General features: G+C 38.7%; 1 protein-coding gene across 1 annotated transcript; it reads right to left on the minus strand.

Annotated features, from left to right (window-relative positions):
* Positions 1 to 8176: 8176 nt before the first annotated feature.
* On the minus strand, positions 8177 to 9876 carry LOC123003260 (cytokine receptor-like). Its single transcript, XM_044395276.1, has 3 exons — positions 9389 to 9876; positions 8942 to 9334; positions 8177 to 8276 (listed from the first exon to the last, which is right to left on the minus strand). The coding sequence occupies exons 1-3, from the start codon at positions 9874 to 9876 to the stop codon at positions 8177 to 8179; spliced, it is 981 nt and encodes a 326-aa protein (XP_044251211.1).
* Between the last annotated feature and the right edge of the window lie 7433 nt (positions 9877 to 17309).

Raw genomic sequence — 17309 nt, forward strand, 5'->3', positions numbered from 1 at the left:
GGGGAATAACTGGCAGCCAGGGGCGCGATTAGCCGATTGATTACTCCCCTTCAATTTAGTTCTTAGCTGAATCATTCAGAATAATTCCAAATCTTCGGCAGGCCCTTTAAATAACTGAAATTGAGTTGTAAAAGTTAAAAAGGCCCCCTTCCAATTAGTTTATATTTTATCAATACATCATTCAATAAATTTCATTCTTAAGAAATCCTGCATTTCCGTTTGTATTGAACTTTATTTGTTACCTCGCTTTTCCCCCTCATAAACCAAAAAGTTAAGATCCAATTATTGTGGCATCAGGCGATAGAACCCAAAAAAAGGGCCAACTAAAAAGAAAAATCGTTGAAATCGCGAACGAATTCAAAATACCTAATTTTATTACGGGGCATCAGTGTGCTTTCAGCGAAAAATTTAATTTTCCAAATCACAAATTCTTTATTTGTTTCCACGGGCGGCGGCGGCGGCCTTTCGCCTTTCACTTCAGTTTCAGGATGGCTGAAAGGACCCTTTTCCAAGGAGGAGCAGCTAGAGAGCCAAAGGAGAGCCACTCATGCCGGTTTTGCAGGGCTGTCCCTATTGAATTGCTGCAATTGGACTCCTCAATGTGCACATCTTCTCCTGGCTTTCGACTGGTGGTTCTGATGTTTCTGGGAAAAAAAGGGAAGATAGAGAAGAGAGCCCAGCGAAAGCCATGAAAAATACAGTAAACCCGCTTTATTTTCACATTTTATAAATTTTTCCTTTTCGTTGCTCCGTATCTTTGCCTTGTTTGTGGTCTGCCCAGTGTTTTCTGTTTTCTGCAGGGATCCTCCGGTGCATTCCACCGTTGAAAGGTAAAAAAAGGTAAGAAAAAGAAATGTAAGGGGGTTTCCACTGACTGAAGCGAAAGGCACGCGATATATAGTAAACTCACCCAGCAGCAGTAGATATATATATATATGGTATAGTATGTATTTTTCGGGGCATCTCGGGGAAAATAGCACAAGCGGCAGAGCGGAAACGGAAAAGAAAAATATTGTTTCAATTCAATTGAAGCTAAAATTGCATGATTGCAACCAAACCAGACGAAAGAGGAACCGAACCGGATGCCAAGGAGATGGCGCAATGTGCCAGTTTCCAGCTTTTCCTACGCCCTTCCCCCTTCGCTTTTTCCCACTCACATGAGCTACTCGAGTTTAAACAATAAACAGCAGAAAATACAAACGACGGGGACATTGGGTAATCCTTGTTCAAGGGTTAAAAGGATTCCCATCTCTGTCGGGAAAATGGCAAAAGAGGATACGAGTTACAGACATTAAGTCTTCGATAAATACTATTTCGGCCTGGCAAGTTTAACAATTCACTGTAATTAATGCAATTCTCTTCCAGCAGTTTTGGCTTAAAAGGGGGACTTAAATTTAATTCAATTGGTAAAAGCTCATCAACAAAGGCTCATGACTTTTACTAGGTCATACACAGAACATTAACAAGATATATCCCATTTGTGTAAACAAATTTCTTCGGGGATAATAATGGTTTATTATTATAAGAAATAAATTACCTACCCAGTAAAAAATATTTTTAAAATTATATAAACAAAAACAATGAAATATTAAAACATGAGTATATATTTTCAGCTATTTGGTAATTGTATAATATTGAATCACATTAAATAGTTATAAAATTAAAATATAATAAATCATCAAAATATAGAATAGAAACAAGGCACTTACATATATATAAATTTCATTTAATTTTCCACTCATCAAGAACTTTTTATTAATTTTTCTGTAGTACCTAGGGAAGACTCCCAAGTAATCTGCTACTTAGGAGGCACTGTATCTTTATAAGCTGCTTAGGCCTGCGGGCTGTCGTCGAAATCGGAATCTGGAATCTGGAATCCGGAGTCCAAAGTCCAAAGTCGAGCATCCAAAGTCCACTGCTCCCTCGGCGAAGTCCTGCAAGGACTTTTCCTCGACAGCAAGGTGCTGGCCTCGACGTCATTCCACGGATCTGGTCAACTCGACTGTGCTGCCATCTCATAAACTCTTCATGAACATTTAGAGGGGGACAAACGGGGCGGCGCATAATAATGTTTGCATAGCTTTTGGGTTTTATTACTCGGCTGTGTAAATGCCAGCACAGCACCGTCGTCGTCGTCCTGGTCGTTACACTTTGCTGCAGTGCCCTTGTCTCCCTACACTTTAGATAAAATCTGTCTAGAAAGGAGTCGGGATGCAGGTAATCCCCGATTCTATCGAGATACTAATCAAATGGATATCATCTAAAAAATTAAATCGAAATATTTCGTAAGGGAATGGTAGTAAATAAATTGGTTAATAAATTCACTCCATAAATTCGTACCTGTTAAGAGCTGCTTAGAGATCTAAATGCATGCTACATGCTTATTTATATCAATGGCTCCATAAATTGGCATCCCATTGGCAGAGGAATAATAATAAGAACACTATTTTAGGAATAATAATGGCTTTAATCAATTTAAAGCTAATTAAGAAGACATTTAAATGCAAATCAATACATAAGACCTATAAATTCTTTACATTGCCTTGGAAATGTTTAATAAACAGATAATATACAACTTACGGGAAAATAAATAAATGTTATTATAAAAATGTATATAAAATGTATTTCGTATATTTTGATTTTTGAGAGATATATTTTTGGGTTCTTATACGAATTTTAAAATCATTCTTTTGGCTCTAGTTTTAACAAGAAAGAAAGCTACCTTCGGCCAGCCGAAGCTTATATACCCTTGTAGATAAAAGAATACTCACTCGGTGCAGTTCCAGGGATTCCAGATTCAGCGTTTCGATTTATTACAATTTTGTTTTTAAGTAGTCAAGAATCAAAACGCCTACTTCCTACAAAGTTATAATGAATTTTCTTATATTTGATTGGGAGCCTTAAGATATAGTGGTCCGATCCGGCTGGCTCCGACATATGTACTACCTGCAATAGAAAGAAGACCTTCGGGAAAGTTTCATCGCGATAGCTTTAAAACTGAGAGACTAGTTCGCATAGAAACGGACAGACGGACAGACGGACAGACGGACATGGCTAGATAGACTCGGCTATTGGTGCTGATCAAGAATATATATACTTTATGTGGTCGGAAACGTCTCCTTCACTGCGTTGCAAACATCTGACTGAAATTATAATACCCTCTACAAGGGTATAAAAATGTAAAGTAAATATGATTTAAATATGATTAACTAATTAAGATAAATATTTTGACGACTTATTTATAGAAAATATAATTTATTGGGAAATAAAAATATTAAACAAGTCCTGTAATAAAAATTCGCTAAAATGGCAATAAAATATACATTTTTATCTCTGCATCGCTACCTTTCTTTCTACACTTTCTCCGCCTTTCTCCTCGTCTTCTGGCTTCCGCGTGACAGCGACAAGCTATTCCTCTTCCGCCCTCTGAAGTCATTTACATGTTCCAGTCGAGGCCACATTATATATACCATCTACCATACCATCATACCATCTTATCTCGGGGCTCGGTGGCTGTCTGGACGAGTTCTGGACGTCTTGGCCACTTTATGTTTTGCTTTTGTGCATTTTTGAGTTAATATGCTTAGCAGCACATTTTGTTGTCCCCGACGACATCGTCTTCTGGCGGCCGAGAAAAGGGAGAAAAGGGGATGGAGATGGGAGAAAGAAGAGCCAAGTAGATAGGGACATTTCTCTGGAAGCTTATCTGCTCGTGCTTGTCGAAATTTTTATTTTTCGCTCGTTTTTGGGACTGCGACTTTCGCTTTAAGAACTCAAACATATTACCCTTGTACTCCTGCTTGTTCTTTGGGCCATTTTTCTTGGCCGCCTTTTGTTTTAGTTTGGCTGCCTGGATGCTCGGCTGCTTTGTTCTGCTTTGAAGTTTGCTGACTGGTCTTTAAGGACATTGGAAATTGCGGTCAGGACAATTAATTTCCGGTTGAAGAAACTTTGCTTCAGTTTTTTGGCAGCCATTCAACCCACTCCGCATTAGGTGGGCATTATTATTGAGCGTAAAGGCAAAGCAAAACTTTTCGTCTTGCCCCGACTCTAATCGACCTTGTTCTAGTCTTCAGCCCCTCCTCTTTATTTTCTTATTTGCAAAATAAATTTATCCTATCATGGGGACCATGAAACTTTCGGTCTTCGGTGTTCTAGGTGTGGATAAGTTGAGAAGGGGAGGGGTGGCCTTTTCGAGACCGCAAAACAACACTTATGCTTTCCACACCGACTGGCATAAGTTAAAAATCACTTACCCACGTTGCGTATGCTTAACAAAGTGCCATCAGGTTTTCATACACACACAAGGGTTAACAACGATGCACTGGAAAATATACTTTATGTAATATTTTTCTTTTTGTAGCATTTAAATTAAAAAATTGAAAAAAAACCTTTAAATTCTGACCATATATTAAAAAGTTTTGAGCAAATAATGGAATGAAAGCTAGCTTAGCTAAGCTTATCTCTCTAAAAAGTATTTGGATACAAATTTTATATTTTCTCTCCGTGTGCGTATAAAGTGTGTAAAAAAGGAGTCACCCTTCCACATATTTAGCAGTCTAACGAACGCATTCACCACCAACACAGCGACAGCCCCACTATTTACCATACAAAGATCCTGGGGGAAGGACTCAGACTCAGACTCGAACTCGACCCTACACCCTCCAAGTGCCTGTGTCCGTGTCCGAGGATATGCCTCTATCAGCCTCCATCACAGCCTGCTCATTAAAATTTCAGCTCACGTGCACAATCTGCACTTAGAGGACCCTTCGAGGTTTGAATTTTTCACATTTTCGCCAAACTCTCGAGATGATTTCTTCTACGTTTTCGTTTTCGTCTCACCGTCGCCAGTGTTTTGGTTTCTGTTTCTGTTTCGCTTTCTGGCCCCTGGCCACTCTGGTTGTCTACGCTTGAGAATGGAAAACTAGTCGTATACGTAATACGTATACGTGTTTTCCTCCCACCTAAGTGCTATGCCATGTTATGCACGCACATGTGTGTGTGTCTGCAGCCTCAAACAAACAAGCATTGTTAACGGTAAGGAAGTTATTTGCAGTGTCCCCGACACAATACGGCCGCAAATATGCTGGCTCTTATGTGGGCAAATGGTACGGTGCACTCAGAGAAATATATGATTTTTTTTATTAAAAGGGAGATTACTGAATTCAGGAATAATATTCTTGGGATGAATATTGTGAATACTACACCATATTTCATTATCATGTTAGAAATAATCAAATCAAGAACATTTGCTCTCAAATACTGAAATCAAGAGCAATCGTTCTCAAATTTCAAAATCAAGAGTATTTGTTCTCAAATACTTAAATAAAGACAATTCCTTCTTAAATTTTCCAAGTGCACAGATAGAAGAGAAGGCCCAAGGACGAAACAAAACAAATTTGAACTGTAAAAAAATGGATGTCCCTTCCTTTTGGCTGCTTTGCTGCTGCCGCAGGTGCCGCTCTTAGTTGCTGGGTGGGTTCCAACTTGACATGTCATCAAAAACACATTAAATGCGTTTTTTACGAGCTCGTTTATCCAAACTGTCGTCCACCTGTTAAGTTCAGCGAGGGGGTCGGGAAATGGGGGAAACCGCCGTCAGGACTACGACCGGAAATTGCCGTTGCGTGGTAATTGAAAACTTTTTTTTCTACTTTTTTCTGCCCTGTGAGCTGGTCCGCTGCTGTTGGCAACAAAGTGGCATTTCTGTAAATTAGTTATATAATTTTTGTGCTCGCCACAAACAACAGCATCAGCAGAAAAAGTTGCAGGAAATTTGACAAGCTTTTACGGCTCCTCCAGCGATAACGAATCGGATTTTGTGCAATGATTTATAATTGTTTCATTTGACATTTCCAGATGCATTGCTACCCAGTAAATTCATTATGGAAAGGGACCCTTAAAAAGAATTAATTTACACAATACGTTTTTAGAAGGACCTAAAAACTTGGAATATTATATATTTTAAATTATTTCAAAAGTATTTGTTTGAAAAATTTAATTCTGAATGGAAAATTTATTTTCTATTTTTTTAATAATTATTATTTGAAAGTTTTTAAATTACTGCATTTTGAATTTAAAATATTTATTTCGTAAAATCAAAAAAAAATCCATTAATTTTCGGAACGAATCCTTCACACTTCCAGATTTATAATTTATAATTGTTGCATACTTTTAGACACCTTTAAAGGTGATTTCAAAATACTACTGATTTCCGTGACACCATCGTTTCTAGGCTTTCAAATTACATTTAGACCTAATTCCATAGAAATAGTTTGTAACTTTGCTAAGCGGAATTAACTTCAGGGCCATAAGTCTAGCCATTAGTTCGTCCTTTCAACTTGGCTGGCTCCGAGGTAGACGACTCCTGGTCGCCAACTCCTCCGCTCTTCGACCCTCCGTTGCCTGCCACAAACTGCTGCTTAAACAGGAGTCGTGTCGCAGTCTGAGTCGACTTAATTAAGATAAATGTTCAGCAGCAATTAACGTCTCAGATTTAAATAAACTTGTCGGCCATGTGTGGAGTCCTGTCCTCCAGCATGTGTGTGTGTGTGTGCCAGGATGCCCCGTTGACACTTCAGTCATTAAAAGTGGCAGGAACAGGGGACAGGAAGCACTTCTCGGGATGTGAAAATAAAAAAGAGGGAAACTACTGCAAATTAACCCCTACGGAACCCCTCTGTCTGCCAATAGTTATTGTGTAAAAATTCACGCCTAGTTAGATCGAACCTGTCTCCTTGCGAATTCCTCCCCCATTTCGGCCCAAAGTTGCGCCGTCGGAAACTTTGTCCTTTACGCTCCACATAGCCGCACTCATTAACTTTCCTAATTGAAACTATTAGCGAGTTGCGGGTGGGTTCCAAGCTCCCTCTCCTTTCTACCCCTTTATTTTTATTGTAATTTTGCATAACTTTAAAGTCAAATGCGATTAAGCCCAAGTTGCAGTCAAGGATTAGGTTATCGCTCAAATGTGTGCAATGGAATTATGTGTTGCCTGACATGCTTGCTAAGTAGATGACTAAAGGATCAGAGGTTGGAGGTCGATGGGGTCATGTGCAGTGCCAATGATAACTCAATTTGCGCCATTGTGCATTTTGTCAGGAGCTGCGATGGGGTTTCTTTTCCTTCTAACTTAGAAAAAAGGGTCTTTGTTCAGTTAAAGCTTAATACAACATTTTACAAAAGAACTACAACAATTTTTATATATTTTGTATTGTTTTGAAATAACCATTAAAGGCACCCAAAACCATGCAACGATATATTTTGAACCAAAATCACTGCATACTTTTTGTCAGCTTTTTTTTTGTGTAACATAAAAACACTTTTAAAAATATTCTTAGAGGCACCGAAAAGTATGCAACGTGAGATTTTAAACCAAACTAACTGCATACTTTCTTAACACCTTTTAAAAAGATTTCAAACCAAAATAGATTTCTGGAATAGCTACTGAAACGAAATTTCTTGTTTAAGTTTTATAATAAACTATTTCACAATAACCATAACTAATAAAATATGTGATGGAAAAAAAGTTTTAAGTTTTAAAAGCCTTTGTATAATTTATGAGAAATATGGCATCCATATGTTGCCTCGTCTAAAAAACCCAGTTGTTTGCCTGTAAGGAGGTGGCTTTGGGGTGCATCAACCTGGATCAAGGGGGCTGCCCACGGAGACCCAACTAATTAGTGCCATACGAAAGTTGGCCCACACAGGAGGACGCAGCTGCTCGATGTTTAAGCCTCGGGGGTTTGCTCAAAACTAAAACAATGCAGCAAGGCAGCGGCAGCCAAGGAGCCTGGCGAAACTTTGGGCAAATGTTTGCCTCCACCAACTGTGGACATTATTCAGAAATGCATGAAATTGCAGAACTTGCAACTCGGAACGACACAATTCTCAAGGGAAGCATTGGAGGCAGGATCCTCCATCTCACCCATCAACCATCGACCATCGAGCATATGGAAATCGATGGACGGCGGACAGCGCGCATAATTGCATGAATAATTCAGAGTGTATGGCCGTAAACAGCGACACGGTCGACACGTATTACCCGTTCGCTTGACCGTCAATTGCCCATCAGAATGCCCCATTCCCACTTCCACACACCCATTCCCACTTCCCACTCCCCCTTTTCCCCGGATCCTTGCACCCAGTAAGTGCCGCAGGAGATGGGCCCAAAGTGCTAAAAATCAATGAGCCACTTGTCACGGACATCGGCGAGCCAGTTGACAACGTTCTGGGACAGGGCAATGAGCACGTGCGCGACATCGATTGGAGGTGCACTGGAAGAAATGTATATTACTTGAGAAAATTTCAATATTTATATTTCCAAAAAAAAACTATATATGATTTTTTACGTCTTTATATAGTATTTTATATCTTCGAAGAATATATTAAGTTTTTATGAGAAGGATCCAGACTTCTTGTATTCTGTGATTCATTCATTATTATGTATGGTGAGGAGACTAGATCAGGATTTCCGGGGCTCCTAGGCAAGTAAGTATTCATTTGAATATACGGTGATGAAACGGGATCAGAAGGATCCGAAGTTCTTGTCGACGGAGCTTCACTCATTATAGTATGTGGTAAGGAAACGGTTTCTGGAGAATCGGGTCTTTTAGGTAACTGAGCAGTATTCCGACCTACAATTTTCTTCGTCTCATTGGAACCCAAAAATATTCTCCTCACCGAAGAGATGGTTTCAGCTGGGGGATCATGGCTGTATGTAAAATTAACATTTCGTAGTCGTAATCGGTCCATCGCAATGGGATCGAATATGGGTGGCAGGGTTATGACGATTTCTTTAACTATTTTTCGTTTCCATTTTCGAAATAAGACGTAAATCAGTGGAGCCAGTACCAAGATGATTAATATCGAAATAGATAAACTTATTCCAAAGCTTAAATAACTAAACTCTGTTTCTTGAAAGATCAACGGATCGACAAACTTCATTCCCCCGCCAAAACCATCTAAGCACTCCAGAGCCACAGCGAGATTTATGGTTTCTTGAGGTATGTCACTGTAATAGGTGTTCTCATGTCTTGTATAATCAACATCAAGTTGAATGCATTTTGTGGATGTAGAACACGAGTATATGTTATAGACACAACCGCCCTTGTATTCCTGTGGTGCTTCCCAGGTGAGGGTATGGTTTTCTAAGTGGTACTGAATATTCTGTGCTTGATGCTGCGTATAGTTGGTAAGAATTGGCACTGTCATAAGATGGAACTTTAACGACTGGCCCATGGCGTTCTGGCTCCAAATAAACACGGTGGTCCACTGAGTATAGTTCCAGTCCTGGTAGACTGCTGAGCTGTTGCTTTGATAGACCGGTTTCTTTCTAAAGGTAAAAGAGTAAATTCAAAGATTTCGAACTTAAAGTATCAAGGCTTACTCTATGGCATCTGTGGGATCTATATCTGTGGCAAGGATGTACGTAAAGTTGGGTCCGTTAAATTCCAGTTCATCCAGGGGCTCCCAGAAGACTTCAAGCTCCCTTTTATCTGGAACGTAATGAAATCCCTCGTGCAGAAAAATGGGGTTTCGTGGCAAGGCAGGGTTTGAGGTGAAGTTTAGGTCATAAGTATCAGTTACCCACTTTGCATCGTCGTGGTTAAATTTGACATACAAGTGAACTGCATAGGTCTGGTAATAATATTCCGGAATTTCAACGCATACATCTTTCGGCTCTGTGAAGTTAGCTTGTTCATAACTAATTATGTCGTAATATTTTCTCTCGATCTGCGGATTTTGCGGCTCCAGGAACACTTTCCATTTGTAGGTGTCACTATTCTTAAATGCATGCGGGCCGAAATCTATGCAGGCCGCGGATCCCAATTGCTCAATTATGGGCTTATTAGTTGGCCAATACGGCACTCTCATTTGAATGTCAGTGAGGTAAAATACACGCTTCCGTAAAATACCATTCAAGTGTTGTTCAATTGTGAAATTTCGATTTATTCCCCGAAAATCAATTGGATATTGAATGTGGCAAAATGTCTTGGATATGCACTCAACTTTAAACAAGTTATCCATAGTCACAAGGAATCTTTTGATATTCCAGTTTCCATCATAGTAATCGAATTGGCACTCTAGTTCGGTCATGATATCATTATAATAGCATTTAAAGTATACATCTGGAAGAAATGTCGCCATCGTGATCACTGCTTTAGTTGTGCTATTATCCGGCCATATGCACTGGAATTCCAACTCTCTTTGCCGGAACTGAATCATCCATATTCTGTAGCTGATGGTAAACTCGTCGATAAGCTCTGTTTCCAACTTTCGATTCTCCATCATGAGCTGAATATTCCACGGTTTTGGCGAGGATCCGTTAAAGACACAGCGTACGTTATAGGTAAAATCATAAATATTGGTTCCGTTTGTAAGAGTATAAATATATCCACTTAATTGAACAGTTGACCAACAATTGGCAACCGCCGTAATTAGCAAAAAGATCCGACAGCTCATGTCGACTTCAAAACATTGACTGAACGATATATTTTATTTCGGGTCAGTGCTTCTTATCGCTTACTTCTAGCACACAGCATCGTATCAGCTTCTAAATTCGGCAACTTTGCGATCTGCTCATTATGTACTACTATGTTGGACTACAGCAGCGAACGGCACAGCTAAAACAATTAGCTTAAGTAACCCCAAGAGAATGTATATAAAATGTTATTAAAAAAATTTTAATTGCAGTAACAAAAAACAATCTTCACAAAACAATGAAAAATATTGAAAAAGTTTTAGTCTAAAATGGGGAAAAGCTCTACATATATATTGATTATAGATTTATGAACTTTTATTTCTTAATTTAGTCTGGACCCGTTAGGTTTGTTGGATTCAATGTAATATTCCTACCTTTTTATTAAACGAGTACGGGGTATTATTTAAATTTCTTCGTAACGTTATAATATTTTATTTAAAAAATAAAAGAAATCATGACAAATTTAATTTTTATTGTTCGTTTTTTTTCTTATACAATTATTCAGCTATGTTATATACCAAGAGAGAACGATAGGGAGTGCGAGGGAGATGGAGATATAAAATTTTATTTCCGCATAACTTTTGAAGAAATGATCCGATATGAAAAATTTTGCTCTATCAATCTACTTGTTACTAATCATATATTTTTTAATATTATGCAAACATATTAAAAAAAAAAATTAAAAATATATTGTTTTGGTTTCTGTGTTCCGAAATTACCCTTGAGTGGGAGTCTCCTCCCAAGTATCACGCAATTAATGACAGGACATATTCCCCATAAACCTACAAGACCTCGGTGCGGTTTGTCTGTAGGTGTGCGAGGGCTGTACACAAGTAATTTGCAAATAAGTGAAGTCAACTTGTCAAAATCGAATTCCGCAAAATGTCCTTTCCCCCTGTAGCTCCCTCCTCACCCCTTTGAACCAACACAACATAAACACAAACAGAACAGGACAGAAGGGCAGAAGAAGGGTCAGAAAGGGGGTATCGCTTGCTTGCTTGTCCCCCCAAAAACCCGATTCAATATGCAGAGCATGTTACGAGTTACGAAATGTACTGTCAAAACTGTCTCCGTCTGGAAAACAAGCTCCTGGCTAACCCGAAACAAAGCTTTTCAGGGGGATTCCCATTATTTTATTTCGGTTTTGGGATGGAAACGAAGTGGAACGTAAATTAGGAATGCGCTTTTAATGGTGGAGTGGCCAAAAAAGGAAGTTCCATTGTGCCATAAACCACATGAGAGGGTTCTTTCTCTCTATATCTGCACATCTATCTATCTGTAGGTACATCTATTTACCCCATCCTTCCGATTGCGTTTATGCAAAAGTAGCATTTTTTGCTAAAAAGGATGTGGAAAGACTGGGACTCGGAGAAGGCAGTTTCCTGCCAGGACAGCTGGTCAAAATTAACAAGTTCCAAGCGCATGTCCCTGGCTCCATTCGACTCCATTCTCCAGTCTCCATTTCTCGGGCCCCCTTCCGTATTTGTGTATGTTTTGGGAGCATAAGCAATTTGTTGCAAACTTTTCTGTTCCAGGCTTTTGTTGCGCCTCTCTGATCCTTTCCCCAGCCCCATCGAAAAAGTCGGTCGAGAGCATCCGCAGGACTCTGGTGCGTGTCCGAGTGGAGATACACTGCAGGAGAATTTTAATTAAATATAATTTAATAACAATATAAAACAAAGGTAAAGTTTTTGAGCTAACAAACTCTAAAATGTTTATTATTAAGGATAAACAAATAAATAATCTTTCATATTATAAAAAATTATTTCACTCGTTTAAAAAAAAATATATTAAAATTAATATTAAAATTAAAGTACCTACTTAAATCTAAAATATTGATTATTGCCATGATAACGAAAATAATTCTGTTAAAAAGCTCTTTCTTTAATTATACCAGTTCTCCCTTATCTTTTTACAAAAATATCATTAAATCCCAATAACATTTGTCTTAATTCCCCATTATTTTCTAGAACCCTTAGTCATTTTTTGGAAGTGGTGGGGATTTTCAAGGGGCCGCACATCCACTTCCGTGTTTTTGGGACCGTTTGCATTTGCTGGCTTGGCACAAAACTTTTAAAAGATCTTAAATTTCTGTTGTTTTGTAAAATTGATGAAGTAATTTGTTTGGTGATTGCACAAACTTTGCGTGTCAATATTTTTGAAAAACAGCAAAGTTGCCCAAACTTTTGAGAGCACACACACACACAAACAGCTGGGTCCTTCGTCCTGTGGGAGTGGAAAAGGACACGCCCACTCGAGAGGGCGGAAAAGGGGGGTTGGCCAGGAGATGGACTGGTCAAAGTCGAGTCTGTCTGGCCAATAAGCCGTTTGCATTTTTAATGACTCGAAATTGTGCAAAGTGCCTCAACTCGGTCCGAAAAGGACTGTTTCCTTTCGCAGGATACGGAAAAGCAACAACAACAAGAAGGCAGGGAGACAATTGAGAATATTTGATTTGTGTTATGCTTTTATCGCTCTCTCACCCTTGACCCCGTACATCTACATCGAATCGAATCGAATCGAATATCCTGACAATGCGACTGAGGCTCTGACAACTTAAACGCGTCCAATTGAGGATTGGAAAACTTAATTTGCATGCCAGTGAGCAGAGGAACACAGTTCCCAGGAGCATTCACCTCCTTTCTCTGCAATTGAGTTTAATTTAAAGGAGGCTATATATATTTAAGATTTAACAACTCAAAGGATAGGTATTTTTCAATCAAAGTTATTAATTAAAAAAGAGGGGAAACATGAAGAAAGATAATTGAATTGGCAAACTAAAATTAAATCATTCTTTAAAAAAATGTATTAAAGTATTTAGATGCTTTAAGGTAAATATTAAATTTAATTAAATTAAAGCTCTAAAAAGATACGAAAAATAATTAAATTCGAATTAGAATAAATAGCAAGCGTACAAATTAATTAGATGTGAAACATCGTCCTGTCGGCCAGGGCAAACTGCATCCTGTGGTCTTGATCCTGCTCCATTCCGGTCCCTCTGTCTTTGTCTTTGGCCATGGCAATGTAAGCCAACAAAGCCAAAAATCCAAGTAGCTCCACCGGCACCTTGACAGAAAAACAAACTAATTTCCAACTTTGTGGTGCGCCGAGCTGCTCCAGGGAATGCAGGATGGGATGGGCGGCCACAGCTACTAGTTGAGCTACACTGAAAAAAAAGGCAATTTTTAACCATTGATATGGCCAAACTATAATTTTTAATAAATATTTTTAAATGTCTCTTAAGTTCAAATAATATTTTCTAAGCTATTAATACTAAATAAATACTAATAAATAAAAATAATTCTTTAAAAATATAAAAAAAAATAATATATCAACTCCTACTGCAAATTTTGATACAAAACTCATATCTTTTTACATTATACTAAAAAAAAAAGAAAATACATATATTTAAAACCCAATGGATTTTCCCAGTGCAACTACGGTTTTGGCCTGGCCATTGATGTCTGGTTAATCGCACAGCACACTGCATGTCACGGAGCAAGGAGCAAGGGGCAGAGAACTAGGATTCAGGATGCAGGATGCAACTGGGGAATGGCGAGAAGAAGGCAAAAGTTCAGCTGGAAGAAAAATAGTTGTGGCTGTCGATAATGCGGGCACAGGGGGCGGATTGTGCTGGATTTGGCTGTAGTCGTCGGGCTCTGGCTCTGTTTACTCTCGAATAGTTATAGAAATGTTATTGTGCGCAATGCAAATAGACTTGGGATAATTCCCCACCGAACCCCCGAAGGCGAAAGATGTCGCCTTTAAAGCGACGGGACAACTTTATGCGCAAAAGTCTCCCGCAAAAAGTCAGCTCTTTATGGGCCTCTCTGCAATGCGATTAGACTCATTCCATCCGCTTGGAGTTATACACAGAAAAAACCTTGATATTATTAATATGAATTAGGAAATATTCATAGCAAGAAAATCTAGATATTTTAAATATCAAATTAATATTTTCTATATTAAAATTCTAAATTTTATTTTAAAGAATTCGCTTTTTTTTTGTTTTATACATGAATCTTTGGCTTTATATTATGAAACTTATTAAAAGTGTCAGTGCGTTTAATATAAGTACCTCTTGTTCTGAAGAATTTTCGGTACCATTTTGTTGAGTATTTCATGTATGGTTTTAAATGGAAAAAACCTAAAGATGATTTATATTGGAATTATTTAATTAGTTAACGATTCCACTCTAGACAGTCGATTGAAACTAATACTCATACTTTTTTTCTTAAGTGTAGCTATAGGCCTCTCGTTTCCGGTCGGGATGAGACAAGTGCCGGCACTTGAGTGTATTTTTATTAAGTATTTATCAAGGAAATCAATATGTCGCCTAACCGATTGCCCATCCCGTCCATCCGTATCTGTATATCTGCCCATATATCTGCCTACTTCTCGGGGCTTCCGCTCATATCGGGCATATGAAATCGAGAGCATTCACTTCCGCCCATTTATCCAGGCCCCCTTTTCCCTCGCCCCCCATGGACACAATTGAAATTGAATAAAATGACTTTTCAAATTATTTGCGATACAACAAGAGCCTGAGGATGGGGAATTCGGAGTAGGAATACACAGGCACATGGCGGTGCCAGAAGTGCTTATCTATGGGAAAATGTTAACTGTATGAAAGCCATAAACTGTAGATATGCAAAGCTCCCGCCATTCCAGCGGAAGAAGGCTGAGAATACGTAAAAACAAATAACAATTTTGCGCTCAAAATAGAACACAAACAACACAAAAGGCGCAGAATAAAAGGGATGGTATGGGGTTCTGTTTTTTTTATTTGGTCGAAGGGGAAGGTGGGTAGTTGAGAATGGAGCCTACAGCCAATCCCATTCACATATCTTCGAGGGCATGGGGATTCCAGGGGGGAGCAGTGAGCATAAGAAGGCAGCCAAGTATCGATTTATGCATATTAAATTACACGCACTGCCTTTACAATTCTCGCCCGAGTTCGTATACATGCACTGAGGAAAATAGTGGTTACTCTGTGGCAATACTAAATGTATTAGTAAAATAAATTTTGAATGCACATTGCAGGAAAATCGATTTCTATGTGAGATTATGCATTTTTATTTTAATTTGTTAAAAATTAAAATGCAAGTCAATATTTTTTCTCTATTGATTAACTTTTAAAATGTATTAATACAAATTTTTAATGAAAAACTATAAATTTGTCATTTAATTCTTCAACAAAAAATAAATTTGAATTTACCCTTTTTCTTTTAACACAAACTAATTTAATTCAACTTATATTCCAATATATAAACAGTAGGTATATAGGTATATTTTAATTTAAATTTACAAAAAGAATTTTTAGAACAGATAAAAAAAGATTTTTATTTTATCACTCAATGAATTTATTAATTTATTCCTAATTTTTATTCACACTTTAAAGTAACCAAAATGATCACTCATACGCAGTGTGGCCATTGCTTGCTTATCCTTGGCTCTCACAATTCCGCCCTATAGATATTATTTATTTTCAATAACTTTTCTTTATAACTAATTAGTCGGAATACTTTTCTGTGTATTCCATAGCCGCCCGGTGCTCCGGCGGAGCAATTTATATTTCCTTATTGGCCTGTGCGTGTGTATTTCTGACATTTCAGTTGAATCGCCCTGGCCCCGCCCCCTTTTTCCGCTTTTTTTCCGCCCGCCATCATTACCATTGGGATTCCACACTAGCGCCCAATTTATAAACGTTTGGCTGTTCGCCTTATCTCGAGACTCGCGACTCGAGATCCTGGGATCCTTCTGCAGGACACTTGGAGAAAAAGAAGGCAGGGCTGAGGACAAGGAATGCCCCGGCCGAGGCAGAAATTTATTTCAAATTGAAAATTCTTCTTCTCCAGACGGGAAAAATCCATTTTCCGCCTCCTCCTCCTCCTTCTCTTCATAGCATTTCCAATCCGAATTCCATGCCGCGGAGTGCATATCTTAGGAGGTAGTATTACTTGGAGTACATAAAGTAGATGGGGAAACTATCCAGGCAATCAGAAGTTGACTTTGTGGCATAAGCGGCGGTCATAACTCACGCAATCCCCGCTCAGCATATGGAAAAGAGGAAAACCGGGGAAAACGTTCAATTTTCAATGAGCACTTTTCGCTGCAAAGTGGGTGGATGGGTGACAAGGCCGCCCTGCAATATTAATGCCGCCCCAGGAGCAACGCCCAGAACGTTAAGAGTGTCAAACCGAGGGACCCACGGACTGGATTGACCAGCGGAGACATCCCAGATGGGGACATTTGGGTCACCACCACTCGACTCGACTCACTCTTAATTATTCTGGTCACATCTGTTATGTAAACTGCGACCGGGCCATAAAATGGCAAAGGCGGCGCCCGAAAAAGACAAAGGCCCCGAAAACTTGGGAACGACGGGATGAGCATGAGAACCTGCCCCTCGTGCGTTGCAAAAATTAAAAACGAAAGCCACGCACTTGGTTTTTCTTTGGATCCCTGGGAGGTGGAAAGGAGAATGAGTCCGTTGCCCGAAGGCTGAGAGCCCGGGACCCATAAATAAGCAGCCGCTTGTCCTGCAGCTCCAAAAGGAAGAGCCTTAATTTTTAAAATGCTCTGGCCCACATAACACCTTTTTATATTGTACGAAAAGGTGGGCACAGTGGTGTACTAACAGATTGGGGAAAATTTCTGTAACCTAAATGTAGTTAAATAAATATTATAACAACTTAGAACTATTTTGTAAAAGTTCCTATTATTAAATTATTAAATTTTTTCTGTACATATCTTTCTATAAAATCAAAAAGGTCATTCAAATAATTTCTAAATATACGAAAAACTATTAAAATGTGGTGATTTT

This window comes from Drosophila takahashii, chromosome 2L (assembly GCF_030179915.1).
Source record: "Drosophila takahashii strain IR98-3 E-12201 chromosome 2L, DtakHiC1v2, whole genome shotgun sequence".
In the NCBI taxonomy this organism is placed as follows: Eukaryota; Metazoa; Arthropoda; class Insecta; order Diptera; family Drosophilidae; genus Drosophila; species Drosophila takahashii.

Excerpts from the sequence above, each read along its gene's own strand:
- LOC123003260 (XM_044395276.1), bottom strand. The coding sequence starts at position 9,876 with ATGAGAGTGCCGTATTGGCCAACTAATAAGCCCATAATTGAGCAATTG. Across the intron at positions 9,335-9,388 it reads GATCCCACAGATGCCATAGA|AAAGAAACCGGTCTATCAAA; the intron begins GTAAGCCTTGAT and ends TTTTACCTTTAG. Across the intron at positions 8,277-8,941 it reads GGTTTTGGCGGGGGAATGAA|TGCACCTCCAATCGATGTCG; the intron begins GTTTGTCGATCC and ends CATTTCTTCCAG.